The following is a 26,186-nucleotide window of genomic DNA, read 5'->3' on the forward strand; positions in this document are numbered from 1 at the left end:
CTTAACTTCCAAGGAGATTTCAGGCTTGATCTGTTCTAGGAGCCTTTTATTTGTCTTTTTTTAGCTGTCCATGGTATCCTCAGCACTCTTTTCTAGCACCATGTCTCAAATAAATTGATTTTCCTCTTATTTGCTTTCCTCACTGTCCAGCTCTCACATTCGTACATGGCAATAAGGAATACAATGACTTGTACAACTCTAACTTTCATGCTTGGTTGTATCTCTTTACACTGTCTTAGTGTAAAGTATTTTGGAATTCTTGATAAGGAAGATTCAATCTGTATATAATGATAGTTGGTTTTAAGACCCTTTACCATCTTAAACAGCTGTTTTTGAATAACTGTTTCACTTGTTTTTAATCATTTTTTAAAAGATGAATATTTAATTTTTAAAACATTTGTAAACAAACGTTTTAGCTTTATATATTTTTTAAATTACTGTAAGCCACCTTGAATCCTATCTTGGGAGAAAGGTGGGATATAAATGCAAATAAAAAAATAAATATACCTACTCTCCCTGTCTTTTTCCCTGCCAAAGCTTGGGAAATGTCAGGATGCTGCTGTCTAGTATTAGGATTGCTCTGCTATTGTCGTTCGATTGCTACCACTCTTGTTGGCCCCCTTGGGTACTCTTTGTACAAATTAGCGATGTAAATTGACATAATAAATACATGAAATGAAGAAAACAGGTGGATTAACCTGATGGTACATTCAGTTCAACATCCTTTTTTCTGCACAGTGGACAACCAGGTGCCTTGGGAAGCCCCCAGGCGGGACATAAGTCACCAGCATCGGGAGCATCATGTGACTGAAAGTAACTGATCTCCTGTCAGGCTTTGATTTAATGTATACTATTGTCGTGCAATGGCACTTCAAGGACTCATGTGCAACAGAACTGCCTCTACATCATCAAAATCTCCCAAAATAGATTCTGAGGGTTGTCCCAGGATAGCATAACTTTGGGCTTCCTGGTGATTATCCTAGGGGACCCGTTATGCATTTAGGAGCTAGAGCACCAGCACATGACCTTTGGACACTTTGTCCTCATTCATACAACACTGAAAAGGTACTTGGCTATTGAGTGGAGAGCTTTAAAAGTGCCAATTTCACTCCCAATGTAAAGTATTTGAATGCGTTTGATTGAGAGGATTATGGACATGATGAACTCCCATCCTTGTTCCAGGAGAACAATATGTAGGATCTTACCTAGTTCTTTCATGGCTGCCCTTCCCAGCCTTCTTATTTCTTGACTGCAATCTCTGTTCAGATCAGTGTTTGATCCAAGGTGTGGGAACTCTTTAACTATTTCAGTTTCCTCATTATCTAGGTTGAATTTATGTAGATCCTTCATGGTCATTATTTTTGTTTTCTTAATGTTCAGCAGTAAGCTTGCCTTTGCGCTTTCTTCTTTGATCTTTCATAGTAATTGTTCCAGGACTATGATGTTTTCCGCTAGTAGCATGGTGCCATCCGCATATCTTAGATTGTTGATGTTCCTTCATCCTGCCTTTATTCCTCCTCCTCCCGAGTCTAAACCTGCTTCATTTCTAACACTTCTTCATTTGTAACATTGCGTCATTTGAATCCTTCATTAAATTTTGAACCTGTTTCTGGAAGTTGCCTCTGAATTCAAATAGAAGACTTGTTGTTACAGTGCAGCAGAATTATCCCCATTCGTGTTGGCTATGAAAACATCTTTAAATGTTTTAATTTGTTATTCCAGATAAATGAAGTCAATGCACAAATCAACCAGTTAATTGAAAAGAGGATGATGAAATATGAACCAATCGATAATAAATTTTCAATGTACCGTCAACAGGTAAGGACAAGTTCCTAGCAAAGCAGCATACAAAGAAGTTTAATTTAGTACAGCGAAATCATTGTGAGCATTTGAATCCTGCTTGCTTCTTGATAAGTTCCCACAGATTTGATGATTAATACATGTATATGTACTTTTATCATGGCTCCAAAAACAGTAGTCAGAATGTTTAGTTTGATACATTATGTTTTTGGGTGGCAAATATGACCTGAAGCCTCTTGTTTTTGTGAGTGCTGTGTGACAAGGTTAAGAATGCTACATAATGTGCTGGTACAAGAGACCAGCTGGCTGTTAATATAAAGTGCTGACGTTCCTTGGGTGAGTGATTCCAGGAATTCAGAGCTCTTCTCTTAGTTCAAAAACATATGGCAGTCTCCACTCAGCTCCACAGGACGCTTTTGTCAGCTTTACAAGAGCACCCCATGTGTTTTTAACACAATTTGTCACTGCCGGCCCAGTCTGGAGAAGCACAGGGTTGGATAACACACAGGCTGAATCATCTTTGATAGAACGCAGAGAGCTTTTTTTAGTCTAGAGAGTGGAGGCTATTCCCAAAGCTGCTTACATTGTTGTATGACCCATGTTTTAAAAAGTAAGAGCAGTGGAGTTGTATTTAATTTTAAGAACCTTGTAACTTAATATGAAACTGTGTGTCTGATCTGTAGCGTTCTATTCTTGATATAGAGCTATGTTTCTAATGTTTGCTCTTGGATTAGATAACAAGCAACACCGAATAGACTATGTGAGAGATCATATGAAAAGCAAGGTCTGGTGTGTTCGTGTGTGTTTTAATTTTATCCTGAGGAGACACAGATGAAATAAAATTATTTGATCAACTGCTGTCTTTCGTTGTATCATGTCACCACTGAAATCAGATTCTGTATTTCTTCTGTCTGCACGGTGACTTCGTATAGGCTTATTAAAGTGAGATAGATGAAGGACATGGTTCAGTAGCAGAGAGCATGGTTTGCAGACACAAAGTCTCAGGTTCAATTTCTGGCATCTCCCAACTGAATTACTGTCAGCTGCCTTGAGCAATTGCAGAAAGGCAGGATTAAATGTTTTAAACAAACAGTCTTGGGTAATGGATGTAAAAGACTTGGTAATGGGTGTAAAAGACTTGGAAAACTGCTGGCCATCAAATGCTAATGTAGTACTGCATCCTTTTTGAACCTGAGACATAGCTGTCTGGGGGTATATGGAGAGTGTAAGCCAACAGGTCTGGAGGGCTTCAGGTTCAGAAAGTCTTAGCACTCCTGTTACTGTCGTGTTCGGACATGAGATGAGTTATGCCTCCAGTAAAGGACTTGGATGTTAGTTTCCTCCAGTGCAGGAATAGGATAAACATCTTGAAATTTCAAAAAAAAATTCTGTTCCAGTTTAAAAGATTAGTAGAATGTGTATCCTTCTCATGATAATTTGTATTTATAACTGCCAGACTTTAAAGGTCTGTCATTCAAATTAGTAATGTCTGTTTTTCATGTTTCACACAGTGTATTCAACAGTTTGTGTTTTTAGAAGATTTAATAAATAGCAATATACCAGATTTCCTATGGTTCTTCTCTGCCTTAGTCTGTATGGTGCATATTTCTGTAAATGAGTGTAAGGTTAAATTAAAATATCTGCAATATGACACTGGTCAAATAATGGCAGAATATAGCTTGCTGTTCCTATAGGGACACACTTATTTTTGAAAATGGACACAAAGAAAGCATCAGATGCTATTGTTGAACCTGGATGTTTTAAAGCCCACCACAGTCTCATTCTTCATAACAGCCCAGTGGTCCTGGAACATGGCCAGTGAGTACATAATGTAGCTGAAATGAAGCAGTGGGTTTTCTCAAAACCTGGATGGAAGAGGGAGGGACCCTCTATAAGCCACCTTAAATTCTATGATGAAAGAATGCATTTTGTTTATAAACATACTTCATGGTTATTTTAAAAGATCCTAAGTCATAGTCCAACATTCAAACCACTAAACCACACTGGCTTTCTTAAGGCACTCACTTCCCCCAAAACATGAGGGTAAGCAAGCCTTGTGTTAGCAATTTGTAAGGATTCACTTGCAAGTCTTTCCTGAATGCCACTCTCCTGTGTTTCTGCCTTGCCCACTTCCAGTTCCTGAAATTTAAGGGTGCTGCTATGAAAATGATCTGATTAACCCCCTTTCCCTGCCTCCACCAGGCTTCCATCATTTCCCGGAAGAAGACAGCCAAGGCAGAAGAACTCCAGGCTGCCAAGGAGGAGCTGTCCAACCTAGAGAAGCAAATGTTGCAAAAGTCAAGCCAGGCTCGAGAGGTGAATGGGACAGAAGTCTTAAAGGGTGATGAGGTAAGTGCAAGGCCAGTGCAGGGTTGGAAACAGAATAAATTGTGAATGAGTCTCAGGTTTTTTGTATACGTATATGCCCTCTACAAGCTGCACATGAGGATTAGGAACTATGTGGGCAGCCAGTACAGGTGAACAGCCTAATCTGGAAAACCCTCTAATATTTAACAATGTTTTGTCGTGTTTTTTGGAAGGCTAACAATCAAGAATCACAACCCCAAAGCCCAGTTCTGTACCAGGTGTGGCATCATTTTGCATCTTAGCCCAAATATTTTACTGTGGATCCAGCTGATTCCTAAAACCAGCTGCTTAATACATAACTACATTGCTTGTGTCAGTCTTGTATTGCAAGGTTAGTCAAACTGCTTCTTTAAAAAAAAAAAGATACAGATAATGTATTTGACTCCATTGGCCTTAAGTAGTTTTAAGAACCGAGGTTTCTCCTTTTTCACCACCCAGATCTAAGCTGGATTCACCTAGCCACCTGGCATCAAAACAGCAGGCTTACCTAAAACTAGACTACTCTGAGAGAACTGTAAACACCTTACTCTCTCCTCTTGCCTCAGCTCTGCTCTTAGAATCTTTGGAAGTACACGAAAGGCTCCATAGCCTTCAGCTCTTGCCTCCATCAGCAAGTTTTCTTTCTCCTCTCATCCACACATTAAGAGATGTTTTAGAGGGCTTCTCTCCTTAGTTGTCCTGTGGCATACTGCTTTCTGAACTGGGACCATCACAAGGTTCTGAACCCCTTTCAAGACCAGGTTTTGAACCCATCCCTTTAAGGCTTCTTTCAATCAAAATTCTCTTTCCGATTGCCACCACCTCAGTGAGAAGAGTTGCAGAACTTGCAGCCTGCTCCATTGCTACTTCCCAACAGGTTTGACACAAACTCTGTTTCACTATGGTTAGACCTGAGGGTTTTATTTAAAGCCCATTCTTCATTCCAAAGCTCACAGACTATTATTCTGCCTTTCTGTCCATATCCTACTCACCCATGTCTTTCAGAAGGTCTTAAGCCCTTTTTGTTTCCTTTTTACCCCCCTTAACTAGATGACTAAAAGCTTGCATCTACATGGCCTATGATCTTCTAGGCTTACCAAAGCCCCAGGATGTAACAGCATACAGTACTAGGCTAGTAACCCTTTCAGCTGCCTTTTCTATTAGTGCCTCCCTAGAGGAGATCTGTCAGCTGCAACTTGGTCTAACCCCACCATTTTCACCCAACACTAAAAATTAGACAAAGTGCCTCTGCAAAAGCAGCATTTGGTAGGCAGGTTCTTTAGCAGGTGGTTTCCATTTACATTTCTTGCCGCCACCCCGCCCCTAAATTCCTTTTGGCTTTGATAAATCCCATTCATGGATAGCTCCTTCTCTGCTGACAGAGAACGGTACATTGGGACTTAATGTGAAGATCCATTCTGGTCCACAGAGAATGAGAATACAGACTCAGCCTCACGGTGTCAAATTTTATATATCTAACCACGTTTCTGCTTCATCTTGCCAATTTTAATTCTCCTTGCCTGTTTTACTTTCTTTTTCTGGTTTCAGTTTATAAAAAACTGGCAGGAGGAGCCAGGGATCTAATCTAAAAAGTCTCTATTGCCATTACATGATCCCTTGTCTTGCCTGGACATCTGCAGGAGTTAACCCATTCATGGATGTCACCTCTGCAGAGAAGAATGGATTTTCACAATAAGCCCCAATGTACCATTCCCTTCTGCTTCTGATTTTGCAGCTGTACATGGGTCCAAAACCTGTAGACTTAGATGGAGGTAGCAACAACAATTTATAGAATTTCATGGCCCTGGGATTATTAGCCAGGTTTGGTTGGCAAGAAGAGACTACGGGATAAATGGTTACAGAAAAAGTTGATATTGTGTGATTGGCAGCTAAAGGAGGAAGCAGCAGCAGGAGTCTGGGGCACTTGCTGAAAGTGAGGAACTTCAGATTAGAGTTCTGCCCCTCCTTGCTTTCTTCTCATCTCTGTTTGAAGTCAAGGGCACAGTTTCCCATACCAAATATGGCTTTAGCAGTCACTCTTTGCAACGTAAGACAACTAGATGACAAACTCTTAAGATTAGCATCTTTAAAAGAAAATGACATTCTGAGAGAAGGCTCTCATAGAAGCATTTGCCCCAATGCTTTATATCCTAATGATGTATCAAGTCTTTGTTTTTCCTCGCCATTGTATTATGCCAGTTTCACATTCACACAGGACTTTTATTTTTGGTAAGATTTGAAAGCAGAACGCTGCAATTGATGATATTCCTGCTGTGGAAGAAGCAGTGATGAATTGCCCAGCAGCCAAGTGTTGCAAGAGAGCAAGCAAGCTGCTAACACTTTGTCTTATCTCTTGGGTGTTCACTGTATTGTAAAGTACATAAAAATGTTCCACGTTGTCAATTCACGTGATGACGGGAACAATTTGTTGAGTAGCTGAGCTACTAAGAGTAATAGCAGCACCAGAACAGGAAATTGGGGTAGAAAGTGGTTGGGTTTATGGCTGCCTTGGAATGTAGATCAAGGAAGAGGACAAAGAGTGGCTATGAGCGTATGCATAATGTTAACTTACATAAATACAAACATAATGGAACACAAGCATAGACACAGGAGCCTTTCAGCAAAAACATCAGAGGGGCCTGCAAGAATCAGACTAAACCCTCAGTGTTGTTCCCTTGCAGTTGGAACAGATATTGCCCCTGACAGAGAAGACTCATTTCTGGCTCATAATCACTTCTTGACTTCTTCAAGAATTTGTCCCATCTCCTTTTAAAGCCATTGTGCTCTGTCTTTACGTCTTGTAGCAAAGAATTCCATACATTAAGTACATGTCCTGAATCTCCTGCAAATGAATTCCATTGGATGACCCTGAGACAGGGTGGGGAACCTTTCTATGTGATTTGTAGAATGTTATATACTGTTATATTAACCTGCACTGCTCCCCTGCCAGGGCATATATATTTTTTTTCTATAATGAAAAGAGCACTGTAATAAACTGGGGCAATCTAAGGATTGGTGTCCAAAAAAGCTTTGTTTTTTTCAAGCTCTCCTTTTAACTAGCATAGGAGATAATGCCATCTGGCTGACCTTCTGAACTTCCCCAGACTGTCTTGCTGGCTACTACAGAAGGCAGTGCGTGCTGGACTTCAACACCCTTTCTGTTTGGGGAGTTGCCATTTCTGTATCTTTTTATGTCCTGAAACATTTGCGTGGGAGATTTATTTGAGAGGTGGCCTTTACACCACTTTTCTTCCTAGACAGTTTGGTATATCTCTTTAAAAGGTTGGATATGGTGCTGGAGATCCTAATGATTTCTTGTGAGACCTGGGTTGTTGTCCCCCCGCCTCCATTGTTGCATGTCTTCTTATGGTCTGTCCCTTGCTGACTTTGGCACTCAGATGAATTAATGCTTTCTTTGCCTGGCCTTTCACATACCAGCAATTGTATCCTCCGCTGAGGTCTTAGCACTTCATCCATGGAAAGGTCAGCCCTGGCTTATGTTTTTACTAGCCAGCATGTTGCTTTCTCCTCTAATGATGCAGAGGAGCACACAGCTTTCCAGTCCTACCAAAGGCCAGCTCTTGGGCAGATGGTTCAAACTGACAAGCTCAGGCCAGGATATAGCTGGAGAGGTTTGGGTAGAAACTGTAACAAAATGGGGGCAGGGGTGGGTGGGTCAAAGTTTGATCTGTTGCAAAGATAGTGAAATCTTAAAAGAACTATAGAGCAAAGCACTGAAAACACAGGAAACTCAGACAACAGTGGCAACCTTTTTTCCTGCAGCTGTCAGATCCTGAAAATTGGAGAATTGCATTCCACTGCTTGGAAAGGGTAGGTGGTTCAATTACAAGTGATCCTAGGTAAACCAGAGATATTTTTAGCTCCCGTTCACAGCACATTGTTCTCTTCAAAGTGGAACATAGGTTCTGGAGAGCCTAGATTCCCCCTCCCCTCTTCACCAGCCTGCTGAGAGTGAAAAAGAAATCAAAGTGGTGTTTGTCTCATAGAAACTGGTAGTAGTTTTGTTTTATTTATTTATTTTCCATATTAAAGTTGGCTGTTTAGCTTTTAGGGCCATAGATGTGAGTAGCAAGATAAAATGTGAAATGCAGAGATCTTCCAAAGGAGTCAGTTCAAATAGAAGGCTCTGGTCCATTTCAAGATATGACTTTATGCAGGTATTCTGCAGTCAAATGAACAAGGGGATGGCTAGGGAATCCTGGAAACAGTGGGGTCCTGGTGAAGAATGTCAGGAATTGTGAATCTGGCCTCATCAGCCAGGAAAGCTCCCATCATCTTCAGGGATTGCATGGTGAACAGCCCTGACTCAGAGGAAGGGCTCTGAAGTCAACCTTGGTGTATGATCAGGTTCACCTTCCTAACAGTGACTTCAGTATGGTTCAATAGCAATTGGCTGGCAAGATGGTTTCCCCGGATTTATACATGAAAGCATCCAGATAAAGGCTCCCTGAACTAGAAGCTAGTAATGAGGATAAAACCTCAATGGCTCAGGGTGTTTCTGGTAAGGAAACATAGGCAGGTACCTTATCCCAGCTGAGACCAGTGGTCTGTCAAGTTCAGTACTCCTCACCTTAGATGGGCAATTGTGGTGGACATGCAGGCCGCTTTTTATCCCTGCATCCCTGTGATGGGCCCTCCATCCCATTTTCAGCCAGTTTTCAGTCCAAAACCAAACTGGAAGTGACATCTGATTTGTATTTTCAGGTTCTATCAGTCTGGGAGGGTTTTCTTTTTAGTCTGGGAGCTATAGCAGTGCAAATTGCTGTTCCTTCACGTCTCCAGGAGCAGCATGGTTGTTGGTTTGGAGGTTCTTTTACCATACGATGCACTCCAAAAGAGGAGAAGCAGATAAGCTCCTGGGAGACACATTTGGTCCACAAGCTGTGAGTTGCCTATTCTTGCTCTTTGCTGCTACCTGTCGGCATGCACTGTCCTCTGTCACAGAGGTATGCCTCTTCTCTGAACTGGGCAGAGCCTTTGCAAACTCAAATGCCCTCCTTGTGAGTATAAGAAACTGCAAGAATAGATGTGCATCTCTTCCCTCTCACAACTTTTTCTTTCATTTAACTGTCTTCACAAGCAGTAGGAACAAAGGATTTCAATACTTTCTTCTGGAAATATATTATGTAGGGACAACCAGTATTCTCCTATGCGGGACTTCACAGATGACACAAAGGCCGCTGTACAAAATAGTGATAGCAGCCAAAAACTTCTGAAGCAGGATATTAACTGTCAGTGAAGCCAAACCTATGGCACTGCTCTTTCTTTATCAGCAGAGTGTTGGTTGTGGTGCCCAATTCTGTACTTTCTGTGGTCAGTGCTTTTAGGGATCCTAGCTCCTTGCTTTGGTGTTTTGACGCTGGTTGGTTTGACCTTGCTGTTGATAAAAACTTTGGGCTTTTAGATGAGGACTCAAATTCCTGCTCACCTGTGAATCACCTGATTAACCAGATTAATGTCCTGCCCTTTCTCCAAGGAACTGAGGGTACTGTATGTGGAAAGTTACCTCTATTATATCCTCACATCAAGCCTATGAGAGAAGACTGGCAGACAGCATGATTAGCCAAAGTTCACTCCTGGCATGGATCACACTTGTGTGTTACCTTAGGCCAATCTTAACCAGACGCACTTTGCAGGATTGAAAGGCAACTATAATGTAGTCACCCTCAGTATGACACCCTCAACTCCCAGTAGAAAGAGCAGGATAGCAGTGTGAGGAAATAAAATGTGTAAACTCAGAAAGCAAGAGTGTTTGGTGCTAGGGAAATGGGCCATGGGCTTGTGTGCACTTCCCTCCCCTCCTTCCATTCATAGCTTTTTGGCTAAGTTACACTGGAACCTGCAAATCAAGTAGTAACCAATTAAGGGGTTCAGTCCCCTGTTGTATGGGTCACCATTGTAGTCTTCATGTGGTTTGTGAACTCTACTGCTTTTAAAGTGAATGGGTTGGCAACTAAGGGAGTAACTGACATTTCTCAAGGCACCGCATCCAGCCCAGGAATCACCAATTGCCCTCTGCATCCTGCACCTGCACAGAGCTACATCTCCAAACTTTCTAGAGTTCAAAACCTGTTGCCCTTTTGTTGGAAGTGCAAGACCTGTCACATTGTGAAAGCCTAAAGGGGTGGAAAGCCTTTTCCTGTTCAGATCTCTTCTAACCGCCACCAGAGCAGCAGCTTTAAGAAACTTCCCTTTGACACAAGCATCTGGGGAGACCTGTCACTTCATTTGCCCATTCCACTAGCCCTCACCAGTTGATGGTTAAGTACTTCTCACACAAACTCACTACGGGCTCTGGATGAGCTTTGGGTTGTACATAAAACATCAGGGTGAATCCTGTTCTTCTCTTACCTAATGGGTAATCCACCAGCCAACCCTGGCCAGTGGAAAGAAAAACCAGCTGAGAATGTTCACAGTCTCTTATTTTAGCCAGGTAAAAAGTATTTTAAGGGGTACTTAGAGTTGCCAATTGAAAACATTTGTTCAACAGGATGCTTTGGAGCCCTGGAGCTGAGTTTTCCTCAGATATTTTTGTTTGTTTCAATATGAGGCAGCCACATCACATTTCTGGCAACAGGAGGTCTTGAATTAAGGGCTATATCTTGAAATAATAGCATAAAAAAAGAACATTTGTCAGGCCTGCAGTCTTGCCAAATGGGTGGGAGAGCCGGAAGTATCCCAGAAACAGCTTCCTAATCAATATTAATGAAAAAAATTGCCTGCTTGATCTGCCTGATGAGTGGACTGTAGAATGTTTTTCTTCTTTGATAGATTAAGAAGTCAGCTTCTCCATAATAGTTTGGCAGCCATCGCACAGATACTCACGCGCTCTCTGGCCCCATTAAAATCCGTGGGACTTACTTCACATAATGGGGAGTGGAAGTGACTCTAATAAATCATATCCCAAAATGGCTGTCCAAGCTCATTTTCAAGATACCTGGCAATGATTATGGAGAGCTTGTCACAGCCTGGGGTTGCTTTGACTCAGTATGTTTAGCTGCTCGTGAGGTCTTTATTGCATTAATTGGACTGGCAGGAAAATTGGCCATCTGCTCCGTAATTCTCAGTATATAGCTTCTGCAAATATTTTTCTATAGCATCCTGCTGAGATAATTAAAGAGAATCTCCTTTTATCTAATTCAGATTAGTCTCAGGAACTTACATTGGCATACGTGTGTGTGTGTGTGTGTATAGCTAGGTTTGTATTTAATGGCTCCCTTTCTGTTGAACAACAGTGTTGTTAACTGCCTTCAAGTCAACCTCAACTTATGGCAACCCTGTGAATGAAACATCTCCAAGTTAGCCTATCTTCAACAGCTCTGCTCAAATCTTACAGACTCAGGACTGTGACCTCCTTGGTCGAGTCTATCCATCTGGTGTGCATTTTTCCTCTCTTCCTACTGCTTTCCACCTTTCCAAGCATTCTTGTCTTTTCTAGTGATTCATGCCTTCTCGTGATGTGGCCAAGTACATCAGCCTCAGTTTAGTCAGCTTGGCTTCTAGGGAGGCTTCAGGGTTGATTTGTTTGTCTTTTTAGTAATCCATGGTATCCATAGAATTCTTCTCCAGTACCACATCTCAAAAGAGTTGATTTTTCTTTTTGTCATCTTTTGCTTTCCAATTGTATTATATGAAAAACTGTGTTTTGGTGTGTTATCAGTTTTGTTCTGGAGAATCTTTCAATTTCTTCATCCTCTGCCTCTGTGGTTGGCATAGAGACTTGGATTCTGATAAATATGGTGCTTTACAGAGCGCCCAAAAAGGGCGCTCTGCCAGCGCCTGTGTTTGCTGCGCCAGGACAAACTGCGCGGTTCCCCGGCACTGCAAAAAGAGCCCACAAAAAGCAGGCTCTTTTTGCGGCGTGGTTATGATGCCACAAGGTGCCAATGGCACACTTGCGGAGTCATAACTGCACCACAACGTGCGGACGCTAAGCATCCGCCATGTCAAAATGGCGGTGCCCATGTGTACTGGGTGCTGCCATTTTGACGTACCCAGTACGTCCTAGGGGTGAGGCCTGATTGGACACTGCGTCCTCAGCCAACCCCTAGTACGTACTGGGGGCGGGCCAAAGGCCCATGTAGAACGCGCCAATGATTGGTTTTCCATGAAGTCTTATTGACATAATTTGATCAGACTTTGTGTTATATCTTTTGACTGATTTTACTACATCTCTCCTCACTATTAATGCCACCCCATTTCTTCTCATCTTTTCCTGAGGAGAACACTGTAATCATCAGACTGAAAACGTCCCATTCCTGTCCATTTCAGCATGCTCACCCCAAGTATGGCTATGTGTATATGTTCCGTTTCTTGTTTTACTATGTCTTGCTTCCCTTGGTTCATGCTTCTTACATTCCATGCCCCTATAATATGTTGATTTTGCCATTTTATATAAGGGACACCATTTTGCTAAACCGTTGCATTTAATGGGATGTGAGCATCCATGGATTTTGGTATCCACAGGGGGTCCTGGAACCAAACCCCAGTGCATACTAAGGGCCCACTGTAACAGCAAGCACATAGGCAGGGTAGTACTGTGGTTGAGCAACCAGATCTGTTCAATCTTGATTTTTAAAAAAATAATGCAGATTCTTCCTTTATAGAGATTTCTCTTTACAGCTCGAGTTACTGAATTGACTGCACCCTGAGCATGCTAAAAAAATTGGAAGGGGTAGGGCAAGTGTCTTGTAGGACACTATTCCTCATTTTTCTTTCTCTTAAAGGAAAGGGATACTCCCTAGAGTGCATGTTCAAACAGGAAAATAGCCTATAAAAGATGTTATTCAGGCCAGAGCATTGGCACTGTACAAAGAGGTAGCTTTGCTTTGCAGTTGCTTTATTTAAAAGGGGAGCATGAGAAACCAATAAAAAAATCAGTAACAATGATAAAAGTTGCAAGGTGAAGGGGATATGTTCCTTCTCACTGAATCCATGGGTTCTGCCAAGTAGTTGGAGTGTGATGTGCCTTCAAGTTGACTCCAACTTACGCTGACTCTACCATAGGATCTTCTTGGAGGATTTTATTCAGAGAAAGGTTATCATGATCTTCCTTAGACTTTAAATGAATTCTGTCTCTGTATCTTAAAGCAGCTCTATTGGAGATTACTCTTCCCTCCACTTCTTTTCTTCCCCCTGCTCCTCTTTTTCTCCTCTTCCTCCATTTTATTCCTCTCTTAACTGGGCTAAGGTTGACACTTGTCCCTGTGGATTATGTCTTATTCTCAAGAAGTTATCTTCGTGCAGTTTACAGATAAATTGAATAATCTGCAGTCTAGGGAAGAAGCCTTCCATCTTGCCCAGAGTCTTTCCTGAGGAATACTATCAAATGCTTATTTAAAATCAACAAAGGCGATGTAGAGTGTCCCAGGAGGCCTGGCACTATATTTCTCCATCAAATGATGTCAAATCAAATCCTCTTTGATGGTGGAACTGTCAATCCTGAAGCCACTTGCTATTCTGCTGAAATGTTCTCCTGATCAAGTCAGTCCCAGGGTTTCCAGAGTAAATGTCTAGCATGAAGTTTGTTCACTATATTAAGCAAGTGAATTGGGTGATAGAGGGATTAGTCTTGGCCCCCTTTGGGGAATAATACCTTCTCTAGGAGCCTTCCCCAACTTTAGCTGGGCTATTACCTCTTAAACCTCTGTTATCATGACTGGGACCAAATGCAGAATTTTGCTAGATCTTCATGCCCGGAGGTAGCATGGTCTGGCTAATAAAGTCCCTGGAAATTAATTTCTCAAGAGTTAGCAGAGACATAGAAAGTTGTTTTGGAGGTTTGTGTATGGATCAGCTGGAATCAGGCTTCCTTTCCAGCCTCTCTCTTTTGTTGTAATTAGCATTTTATGGTGGTTTTAGAGTTGCAATGGAGAAAGAATTAATCTAGCGTTACTCAGCCTATGTTTTTAAAACGGTGATACTAAAGATTGTTAGCTGCAGCACACTCACATTAAAACCAAGGTTTCACATTATAACAACGGCGGGGGGTGGGGGAGCATTGGCGTGAATATCTTTTAACAGCATCTCTTGCAACCCAAGGAATTAGACTTGGTAGAACTCTATGGCAGTTACATCTGAGTATATTTTTTAAAAAGAAAAAAAATATAGGCAAACTTGGGAAATTATAAATTTTTGTTAGCTGTACCTTTTGTCTGCAAATGCCAAGCTTGCAAAGCAGGGGATCCACTGAAGAAGGGGATCAGTGGAAAGCAGAAAGGGCAAGAAAGAAAAGCCAAGAGAGGAGGAGAAGGAATGAAAACTCTATTCTCAATCATCTAATTGCTCCATTTGAGACATGATAAACACACTAAAGGATTGCAAAGGGGTTAATGGGATTTTAAGTAGATATGGGGACTCTTTTGACTCCAAACTAATAGCTCCAACTTCATTAGACTCTTACAAGTCCATGACCCACTGAATCAGGGGGTAGGTGGAAAGCAGGATAGGAGGGAAGTAGGGGGAACCAAGAGAGGAAGAAATATTGATGGAGTTAAGAGGGAAAATTAAAGTAATTATGCCTAGTACTCTGTGAGCAACAGTAAACATATTTAAAGGAGTACAAAAGGATATGGTGCAGCTCAACTCAAACTGAATATTGTATATTGTGAAATACAGACGAATTTGAATATAATACATATTATACAGTACTATACACTAATATATTACCCAATAATGTACAATACAGTAGAAATCAGGGGAAGAAATGGCAGTGAACTGTAGAGTTCACAACATCACTCCTAAGAAAGATGCACAAGCCAATATGTGGGAACACCAGCCTTACAGGCCGGATATTCTCTGATGGTCTCGACAATTTAAGGCCTAAGCAAACAAATCATTCTCCCATGCCATATCTGGACTCTTTTTTTTTCTCTCCCTTTTACATTCTTCTTCAAATGCTTCTTAATTCCAAGTCTTCAGTTGCTTTCAATCTATTATTTTGCTGGGTTCTGCTGCCTAGCAACAGAGCCACGTGATGCATTTTGTTCAATCCGAATCCCCTTTCCTCCTTAGGCCCTTCCTGTCTTCCTGAATCCGCCAGAGGATGACCCACTCACTGTAACAAATTCTAATGTATTAAAATTTTAACTTGTTAAATAATAGTATTGCCTACAGCATCAATCAGGACAACATTGGGAATCTGATGAGTTAATAATGTGCTGAGCCAATTTACTAGTTATTTCTGAGCTCTGCCAAACCTTGGAATGTACATTTTCAGACAACTGCATTGTTAGACTGTATGACTTCTGTGATCTTCCCTGACCTTGTCTGAGAACTGTACACAGCAGGAAAGGTTGTTCTTCAAAATACTTGTCATCCATACTTTGCATAGAGAACACACTGAGTGATAACATGGATTTGTTCTTCCTTTAAAAATATTTGCAGCTTTTGCTTTAAAAGCAGCTCTGGAAGGCAGAAAAAGGCAGACAAAGCCTCAGCCTTGATGCCTCATGGGAGGGCAGGTGAACTGGGTTGATTTCACATGGGCTCTTTGCCTGGGACAGTTTTTGTAGAACATACAGTTGCTCCAGAGGGCTCTCTTGATGCTGTCATCTCTGCTATTCAAAAAAGGGACACAATGTTTTATACTGAGACAAGTTATGTATATCGTAGATCTATTTTTAAAATGTAATTTTATGGGTTTTTTTTTTTTAATAAAGCTACCTTTGTATTGGCCTTTACAAGACTGCTGAGAGAGAGAAATACTTGGCCCAGTTTAGGGCCAAAATATATATTCTGTGTGCGTGCGCATTTAAAAGTAGTGGATGCTTGATATAACATCTGTGCATTTCAAATGTCTGTTATCTCTCCTTCCAGTTTAAGCGCTATGTTAATAAGTTGCGAAGCAAAAACACACTTTTCAAAAAGAAGCGCCTGGAAATAGCTGAAATTACAGCTGAGTATGGCATCCTGCAGAGAACAGAAGAGCTCCTAAGGCAGCGCCACGAGGATATCCATCAGCAGTTGGTAATGGGCCAATCTTATCCTGTCCATTCCATGAAATGGTACATAGCTGGCATGAAATGCCTGCGTTGAAACTCCTCCTGCAAAGTCAAGCAGGCTAAGCTTTAACTAGTGGTAACAGTAGTGGTTCTGTGTGATATATCGCTCTCAGACTCTGTGGTGTTTTACAGAGTACAAGAGGACAGGTCTATGCTCCAAAAAGATTACAGTCTCAAATTCAGCATGGAAGCAACAGAGAAAAGCTGTGGGTGGGAGGAAGGCAGGGATGGATAAGGAAATAATGTGTGACGATGTCTATTATACGTGCTTAAACTTGCTTATAAGCTTAGTTGCAGAAGAGCGTGAGAACAAGAGGGTTAAATTGAAGGCGGTATCATACAGATGCTCTGGGATGCTGTGCCAAATATATCATTGGAAGCAAGGGTGGAATCTTGTGTGAGAGAGAGAGCAGATAAGCAGCCATCTCCTGGGCACACTGAATGATGTAATCTTATGATGAGAGGCAGAGACATTTGGACATGGACTTTAAAAGATGTATCTGAAGTGAAGCCTTTAGCTTTGCTGCAGATTTTAGCTTAGCTGTGGGACAGTACTTATTGTATGTTAAACTGAAAACAATTAGTGTGCCATGATGCTTTAGTTCTAGCGTGCTATTAAGCAGAAGCTGAAAACCTTGCTTAAAATTAAAACACACATAGAGGACAGCATTACAGCCATCTAGAGTGACCAAGTGCCTTTTTCTTGCTGCTGTATTCCATGGCATCATCTCTCTCTCTCTCTCTCTTATCACTTGCTTTGCTAGAAAGTTACTTTTGTTTACAGATGTGCTTTTCCCTAAAACTGTTCACTTTTTATCAGCGATATAAGAGCAATTGTGACAAAATATGGAAACCACTGTAGCAAAATATTAAAGTGTGTCCTTCTTGTCTAACCACCACCACCCAATAGTAACTCATGATTCCTTCTAAAACAAAGAGGAACAGGCAGCGGGTGGGACTATTAAGATTACCATATGATTCAGTCCTCCGTGCTTGATCAAACATTAGTCTTTCACATACTAAATAAGTAAATAAATAAAGGCAATAGATTCAGATTACTTCATCCTGGACAATTTAAAAGTAATGGATCTATTCTAGTTGGCAATAATCAACAGGATGCCAACCCAGGTATAATTGTTCTTTAAAACTATCATATGAGCTCAGTCAAAAACACACCTTTGACAAACCATAATTTCACTTATGGTTTACCAGTGTGGTTGTCTGTCATCCGCACCTATACTACCAGCTTCCCCTCAAGATATTCTGGAGTGCAAAGTCAGCTTGAGCCGGCTTGGTCAGTGGTCAGGGATGATGGGGATTATAGTCCAAAATATCTGGAGGGCACTGCTGTGGAAAAGGTTAAGCTATATTGATCTCTGGTTTTCCCCCCCGTTTTACCAGCAAGCAATTGAAGACAAGAAAGGTATCTCTGGATACAGCTACACACAGGAGGAGCTGGAGAGAGTGTCAGCAGTAAAAAGTGAAATGGATGAAATGAAAGGTCGAACTCTGAACAACATGTCTGAAATGGTGATTTTCATTTTCCAGCATGTGAATGCTCATGGGGCCTGGGTTGTGATGATCTATTTTAATATTCCTCCCACCTCCCACATACAGCAGCTGCTACTAGCCAGCAGGATCTGTTTTGGCAGACCTGCAGGACTGTGGGTACAGTTGTGCCTTCATGGTCCACCTGCCTATAAAGTCCTCTCTCTGTCTAGCCCATCTGACTTGATTTCCCCCTTCTTTCCTCTCCATTTGCATTTCTAGCCTTCCTTCCAGATTTTCTGGTTGCTCAATTAATAGCATATTCACACAGTGCCTTTTCTTCCCATCAAACAGGTGAAAAAGCTGAATGCTATGGTGGCTGATAAGAAGTCAAGCCTAGCTCCAATTATCAAAGGTTTGAGGCATTTGCGTCAGAGGTGCCAGGTAAGTGAAGGGGGTGTACATTTTTAAAACTTCTTGTTTGGAGGGAATGCAACTGGGCTAATTAGAGTGGTGCAAGAGTTTGCAAACACTCTCTAAATTAAATTGAGCAAATTTGCTTATAGATCACTGTGAGTCTCTCTGCTGGTCCACAATAGATGCACACCAAATAACATTCATTTCTGTCAAAGTGCACCTGTTGGGGCAGTGATCAGTTGCACATGTGTAAACTGTGGGAGGTTTCTTTTTTGGACTAAACAATTTTAGCCTGGTTACAAACACGCGTGCGCGCACACACACACACATATTTGTATCCCATTCTTACAGGGGGTTCCATTCATGTTCACACCCTCTTTGTTACTGCAAGCCTGCTCCTGTGCACATTCATCGGGCCTGTGAATAATTTTCCCAGTGTTACGACCGTCTTAGTTACGGACCTGTGCAGTTTTTAAACATTGTGGTAGAGTGGATCTAATTAAATTAGTGGAACAAGCCAGTGTGGTATATTGGCTAGAGCATAGGACTAGGACTTGTGAGATCAAGCTTCAATTCCCCTCTGAACCATGAAATGTCTTTGGGTGACCTTGGGCCAGTCACTCTCTTGATCAACTTTGCAGGATTGTGGCGAGCATAAAGTGGATGTGGGAGAAATTTGTGTGCACCACCTTGTGTTATCTGGAGGAAAACATACCGTAATGTAAATATAACAAATAACCGAGTAGAAAAGTTCCCAGATTGTAGCTGTCCTTTTTCTAGCAGACCCCCTTGCTAGCTACATTTACCCCTAAAATATTTAAATATCTATTTGTTCAGGAAATTTGAACAATTTTGCCAGCCTCATTTTAATACAGCTGTCTCAAACTCCATGCTGTGGTATGATCAAATTAGAAATTAATTGTTAAAAGAGTTCAAAATATGAGACAATGATGTACATTGAAAAAGCTGTAGGTACAGTAGTGGAGGAGGGAGGGCTTGTTAAGCTAAGTTGCTGTTTATGCTATTGATCCTTCAGCATGTCAGGCTGGAGGCTCCCCCATAAGCAGGAGGGCTCAGATATCTCTGTGGTTTATGTAAGCACCTCTGTGTGCCAGTGACTGAGGGTAGACAGTGAAGTGGGCAGGAACATGATCTGCCTAAAGGCCATGTGCTGACAGGCTTCATGTGGTCTTCTGCCTCTTTTCCCGCCAGGAATTAACCCAAGAATGTGGAGAGAAAAAATCCCAGTACGACAGCTGTGCAGCAGGCTTGGAGAGCAACCGTTCGGCACTGGAGCAGGTATAGTGGCAAGAAAGAGTTACACAGCACCTCTCCTCCCAGGTTTTCCTTGAAAAGATGCAGTGCCTTCATGTTGTAGATGCTCAGGCCTTGGGACTCAGAACTGTGCTTGCTCTCTTCTGGCAGCACAATTGACTGTGGGAAAGATGGCCATTTGCCAAACTGTGGGGTACATCCAGGTATCTGGTCTGTTATCCTAGCAGATGCAAACAATGGTCAGACTTGTGTCAGTCCTTGAGGACCAATATATCATCAGTTATTTTGGATTTTTTATTTCTTAAGAAAAGAAGAAAGGGAAATGATTGTATTCTCTGTCTTCAGGTGGGGAGTAGGTGGTCCTGCAGGTGTTGGGTTCCTTCTTCCATTAGCCCTGCCAGAATAGTCCACAGTCAGGGATGGTGGGAGTTGTACTCCAATATCTAGGGCCACATGTTTTTTTTTACTGCTCCTCAATTGTCAGTCTTCTGATGTCAAGAATTCTGCTGTTGAAAACTGTTCTTTTTCCTATAAATTTTGTGGGATCTTGCTTGTTAAAATGTGTCCTTCATACTGCAGGAGGTGAAGGGTCTTCAAGAAGAGTGTCTTCAGGAGGAAAGTCACTATCATAACCTTAACTGCATGAAAATGGTAAGTCTGCAGAGGTTTGTTTGCATGTGATGATTTCACTGAGAGAGATGGCTGATGTCTACATCCAGGTGTTTCTTCTCAGATTCTAGATGTGTATCTCCAGCGAGCAAAAGGTGAGATGAAAATGTATCTCTCTTTAGATCATCAGGAAAGAAGAAAAGCAATCAGGTATGTGTACTTGGGAGTACATTTTAACTCCAGATGGAGAATGAGTCATTAGCTTTGAACAAGAAGGAATTGTCTATGTTAACTTTCTCTGGAATCCTCTTTGGTAAATTTCTGCTTCTCCCCAGAGTGCTAGGCTGTGGTTCTCCCTGTTTCTTGTAGCTCCTTTGAGGATTCTCCACCTGTAGAAACAGGACTACAAGGGGAATTACAGAGATGTTCAAAGTACAAAATGCTGTTTATGTTGTTTATCTCACAAGTTTCAATGTATAAAAGCTGAATGGAAGGGCAGCCAGGGACAGTGAACAGATTACATCTCGCTAAATATTTGCAGTGGATTTGCTATCTGTGTAAATGGCGGAAAGGAGCTGAACGTTGAGAATAGGGGTAATGCTAGCACTTAAGCAGAAACAAAGAGAATGGCTGTGGTGGAAGTTGGTGAATGAATCTCTTGGGAACTTGCCAACTGTGTGATTTATTTGTCTAGCATTTTGCAGCTCAGTGCTTGAGAGCATTTTGTTTTATTTGCTTTGTTTGCAGAGTCCTTTTGTCACTGAACTGTTCTTGCTCTTTAATGGGGGCTATTTTACAGGCCATACCTTGTGTGCATTTAAAATGCCAAACTTATTAGAGCCACTGTGGATAGTCAGGTATCTGGGATCCTAGATTGGGTAAAGCAGAAAAGGAAGGGGACGTTGGCATGCTCCTTGTTTCAGGGGTTTAGATGCCAGCATTTCTCTATCCAGTCCTAACAAGTCCTACATCCGGGTGACTCCTCGTTTCTCAGATATGTTCATCCTTTCATTGTGGGAGGAGCATGAGCTACAAAAATGTATAGTAGGGATACACATCTGTTATGGGGGAAAGCTATTCTCCTGGAGTAAAACCTGTTCAATAAATGCAGAATGCAAAGAGAAGGCAAATTTTCTCAAAACCCTTTCGGGGCTGGAGGTCTCTTTTGTGAGTCCTGGAATGTAAACCGAGCTCAGACAACCCATGAGCAGAACCTCCGTTTGCTAATGAACCAGAAATGCCCTCATTTTGATCCTCATCCTCCTCTCTGTTCCATGGAGTCAGTAGTGAGGAATGTGAAATGTTAATTTTCCTCTCTAAATATAGTTTTAACTTTCAAAATTAAGTTGCATTCTTTCCAGGCATTATTATAAATAGCCAAAAAACGGACATTCAGATGTCTAGTTCTCTGATGCCTGTATGTTGGGGCTAAAGAGCATTTGAAGAACTTAAAAGAACTGTGGAAAGATGACATGCTTTGTGTTTTCTTGGGGGCAACTGAGGTCATTTTGTCTTGGCATGGATTCTAGCAGCTGCATGCAGGTTATGAGAAAGATGTGTGCCCTGGACTGTGAAAATAGATGTGCTCCATACCCAATTCCCATCCCTTTCTAAAGCATGCAGTATATGGGTCAGGAATGTATAAATAGATGGAAGAGGCCTGGAACACTAGGGCAACATCCCATAGATGGACTAGCAGGCAGGCAGGGGCAGGATTATCTTTTATATCCTCCCATGGAAAGCTACAAGTAACCCCCCGGATTGGATCCAGCCTTGTATATCCTATCAAAGGTTGCTGCCACACTGCAGAATTAATGCAGTTTGACACCACTTTAACTGTCATGGCTCCATCCTGGGATTTGTAGTTTGTTGTGGCACCAGAGCTCTCCGACAGAGAAGGCTAAATATTTCACAGAACTACAAATCCTGGAATTACATAACGTTGAGCCATGGCAGTTGAAGCAAGGTCAAACTGCATTAATTCTGCCATATAGTGATTAGTCCTAGTGAACTCAATGAGACTAAAGTTAAACATGGTAAATGTATTCCTTTGGTTTCAGTGGGACTAAAATGTGATTAACAATCAGAATCAAACTCATAGGTTTCAGGAGCTCTCCTGATTGAAAATACAAGCCTACTTAAGATCTTTTTTATAAAGACTTTTTATGTTTGTCCAGTCCCCCTTTTCCCTCTTGCCCTCTGACTAGCTGGAAGTGTTTTAGCAGCATTGGCATTAGGAGGAGGGTTTAAAGAAACAGAGACTTTCAGTGTAGGCTTACAGCAGCATTTCTGCAGTAAGTGATGTAATAAATACTGAGCTGGGAAGAGAATGGGATTGTGCTCTAGCCCATCCTGCTATGGCCATGTATCCCTTCATACAACAGGTAAGGTAAACAGCAGCTACCCCCCAGAATCTCATACTGAGCTTGCATGAACAGCAAAACAGAGAAAAGGGGGGAAAGCCGATAAGCTACCCCCAGCATGTTTTTTTTTTTAAAAAAGCAGTATAGATCTATAGGTTTGACCACCAAAATGGAAATCATCAGAAAAGTGGTGGCTGTTGAAAGAAAGGCATCCCTGCATACATTTTGGAAGCAGCCCTCAGTTGGTCTCTATAAAGTTCAAAATGGTTTTGTTTACTTATGCATGGCTTGCCTGACCTGGTTGTTTTATTTCACATGTGCATATTATTAATTATGGATAAAAAGCTTGCTGAAATGTGAATAAAACCTCAGACTTCATCTTTTAACCTGGTATAATTATATGAGCCTAGCTTTGCAGGGTTGTTGTAAAGGTCACAGAGATGTTGTATGAGAAGCTCTTTGAATACTCTTAAGTGCTATATAAATGCCAAATAATTATTTTCCATTTTGATGAAGTATATTTGTCATCATCTTTAGGGAACAGTATTCTCGGATGATCACAGAACAAGAGAATCTTGGAAAGGTAGCAATGGATTATTATTTAAAATCCTTCTTCTTTTAGAAAATAGTACATTTTGTGTCTGTCAATAGTTTATGCACAGCCCCAAAGAGCTGCTGTATTCAAGCATGAGAAGTTGTTTGCTCAAAATAAATTACAAACATTTCTGAAGTCAGCTTCCTACAGATAATGCTTAAGCTGTTTGACTATCTTTTATAAACTGCACATTCCCCGGAAACCCCAGGGATAAGATACTGTAATGCAGACGACATTCTGACAGATCACATTTGGAGTGGTATATAAAGCAATTGGCTGAGAATAATACATTTCCCAGTTGTTTTCTTTAGTACCTTTACAAAAAGGAACTACAATACATTTGATATAGCTGAGTTTACTACAACCCTTGCTGACTTCTGCATATTTTTAGTCTTCCTCTGTGAAGTTCAGAATTAAAAAGGAAAAATTCACTTTTGCTAAATTTTCTTTTTAATATTTCACATATAAATCCAATTATGCAAATATTATGCTTTTACATACAAAATTTCTTGCAAAGTTCAATTTTTAATTTTAATAATTTCTGAAGTACAGTTTACTTCGATTATATAGTCAATATGGAAAGTAACACTGATGTAGACTCGAATCGATTGACTTGGACTCGACTTAGCAATAAATGATGCTCTGATTTGACTTGACTTACAACTTGTATATTTTTAGTATCTTACAAAGACTTGAGACTTGGAGTAAAAGACTTGAATACACCAATGGAAAATAAATACAGTGGACCCTTGGTATCTGCCGGGGTTTGGTTCTAGGCCCCCCTGTGGATACCAAAATCCAGTCCCATTAAATACAATGGCATAGTAAAATAGTGTGGCAAAAATCAAATTTTGGAATTTATATATTTTAAAAATATTTTCAGACCATGGATGCTTGAATCTGTGGATAAAAAAATCCATGGCTATGAAGGGCTGACTGTGTTCACAGTCTGCTGTGCAAGTTGATTATTGTCTTTTTAAAAACGTTTCCAAAGGGTTTTGATTATTCTTTTGACTAACAGAAACTTCGAGAGAAGCAAAAGGGTGTCCGGGTGAGTCACGGACCAAATCTGAAGCAAGTGAAAATGTGGCGAGATTTACAGTTGCTGCTGGAGTGCAAGAAGGAGTGTTTTCTAAAGCAGCAAAACCCAACATCCATTGGTCAAGTCATTCAGGAAGGAGGAGAGGACCGGCTGGTCCTGTGAAATTAGGCTGCTGTGATTTTTGACCAGGAGGTATTTCTTCAGCAATTCTGTTTTACAACCATTTGTACACAAGTTAGATTTTTGATTGTTAGGGTGACTTCTATACAATGATATTAATTTTCAAATTTGACTTGAGACATTTTGGGCCCTTCCCTGTATTAAGGAGAGAAAATAACTTTCCTTCTAGAGGGGCCCAAGATAGAAAGCTCTTTCCATCACTAGAAGGCCAAATTAATAGGCGAAGGGCTTTGGGTGAAATTACTGCCTTGAAATAAGCTCAAGGGCAAGAACCAAATCCATCTGTTAGGCTGAGAGCTGACTGTTTCCACAGAGATGCTGAGACAAAAGGTGTCCTCAGACTGTAAACGGTTACAATTCCAACTTTGGATTTTGTTGCAGGACATAAAGTAGGAGACACTGTGCTACAGAGCTGTATAGGTTTGGGTGCCTGTTCATTGCCTGGCCTCTGAAGTCTGGGACACTATTTCTCCATCTCTGGACTCTAGGCAGATTTTGATTGTTTCCTAACAAAGCAACTTGTGAACTCTGAGCTATACCAGAACACTACCATGTGGAGAATTTGTTGTGTGAAATGTGTCATTAGGAGACAGTCCTTTGAGATCACAGACTTGGGATCTTTGGCACAGCGTAGTTATTTTACAGAATTCTTCTGATACGGAGTAGTTGCAAAGATGCTGCTGCACATGAAGCGTACTCCACTACCAAAGTTTCCCCTATGGGAAGGCATGGGTGGTTGACATAGAATCCCTGATGGCCTTTGAGCATCTTTTATACTTATCTAGGGTCCATGGGTCTGCCTACTTATCTCAAGATTAGAAAAATAGGATGTTTGTACTGTAGTCTTCTTAAATGTGGTAATGTTCTTCTGTTAAATTGTTGGCATAGATGCACCAAAAATCCCCTTGAGTGGGGTTTTTTCTTTCCTTGCCCTTGTGCTGTGGTGAAGTCATTTAGAAAAATTTACCTTTGCCTCAACGTGAAAAATTTAACCATTTTTAGCTTTGTTATAAGCCTTCCTTGCAATATTTTGCTCTCTGTATGATCTTTTCCAAGAGTTGATGTTCAAACTGAATGCTTTTCATTAATGTAGTTACAGAAACAATAAAAATCTAACATTTCAAATGTGACTGTTCTGTATTTTTCACTTCTCTTTCAGTCCCCTGTTGCCCACACTGTAATGCAACAAGTGTGTGTTGAGTCTCTGAAACTCCACTTTACTTCCCATCATAACATTCCTAAGAAGCTGGAAGGTTCACTTTCTGCCTCAGAACCAAGTGATGTTGGCATCAGACTTCTCCGCTTCAGCCTCCAGAACTGTTAAACAGATACATAGAGGTCCTTAAATACCCATAAAAACCAAATCTGAGACCTTGCTGCTCTCTTGTCTTGTAATTCTTGAACAGTAGGGTTGCAGAATACATAGTTGTGTACTGGTGCCGACTTAAAAGGGAAGCTATATGGTTTCACACATTACATACAGAGCAGTAAACTTGGGAGCTGGCACTGGCTGTAATAACTGTATTAATTTTACACACCTTTTAAAATAACCATTATATTTACATTTCTGGGGGTGACTTAAAAAACAACAATACTAAGACATGTGCCTTAAAAGTATAATGTGAAAAGCAACTGTCTAAAATCAGGCTCACGTTTTGCCTATGCCAGGGGTAGGCAACCCTTTTGAGTCGGGGGCCAGGTTGCTGTCCCTCAGACAACTGGAGGGCCGAAGCCAAAAAACAAATAATTAAATAATTTTTTAAAAATTAAAGCAATAAATAAACCGGGACAAATGTAGGACAAAATTTTCAAATGGAGGGCACTTTTTAAATAAAAAACGGAGGACACGCAAAAAAATTTGCTGATTTTTTTAAAAAATGTTAAGATAAATGCATGTTTCTGAGGCTTCTATAGACAATTGCCCCACCATGCCCCTTGCGCGAGACGCCAAAGGCCCCGGTGGCAATCGGCGGCAGGACCGGGCTGGGGCCGGTCCCAAGGCCTTGCCGGGCCGCATCCGGCCCGCGGGCCGCAGGTTGCCTACCCCT

The 26,186-nt window shown here is 41.2% G+C and overlaps 1 protein-coding gene across 3 annotated transcripts in view; it reads left to right on the top strand.

Moving 5' to 3' along the window:
* Positions 1-25,822, top strand: part of IFT81 (intraflagellar transport 81) — a 46,089-nt gene extending 20,267 nt beyond the window's left edge. Inside the window, exons 9-19 of one of the 3 annotated variants that reach the window (XM_042442053.1) lie at positions 1,723-1,818; positions 4,003-4,149; positions 15,985-16,134; positions 17,571-17,699; positions 18,012-18,101; positions 19,287-19,373; positions 19,929-20,000; positions 20,083-20,168; positions 22,859-22,904; positions 23,938-24,150; positions 25,298-25,822. In XM_042442053.1, the coding sequence (XP_042297987.1) occupies positions 1,723-1,818; positions 4,003-4,149; positions 15,985-16,134; positions 17,571-17,699; positions 18,012-18,101; positions 19,287-19,373; positions 19,929-20,000; positions 20,083-20,168; positions 22,859-22,904; positions 23,938-24,120 (1,086 nt within the window). In that variant the 3' untranslated portion in view covers positions 24,121-24,150; positions 25,298-25,822. Of the gene's footprint in view, positions 1-1,722; positions 1,819-4,002; positions 4,150-15,984; positions 16,135-17,570; positions 17,700-18,011; positions 18,102-19,286; positions 19,374-19,928; positions 20,001-20,082; positions 20,169-22,858; positions 22,905-23,937; positions 25,269-25,297 lie in introns of those variants that run through there. The other 2 variants (XM_042442054.1, XM_042442055.1) reach the window with 2 other exon arrangements.
* Positions 25,823-26,186: the final 364 nt, after the last annotated feature.

This window comes from Sceloporus undulatus, chromosome 10 (assembly GCF_019175285.1).
Source record: "Sceloporus undulatus isolate JIND9_A2432 ecotype Alabama chromosome 10, SceUnd_v1.1, whole genome shotgun sequence".
Lineage (NCBI taxonomy): Eukaryota > Metazoa > Chordata > Lepidosauria > Squamata > Phrynosomatidae > Sceloporus > Sceloporus undulatus.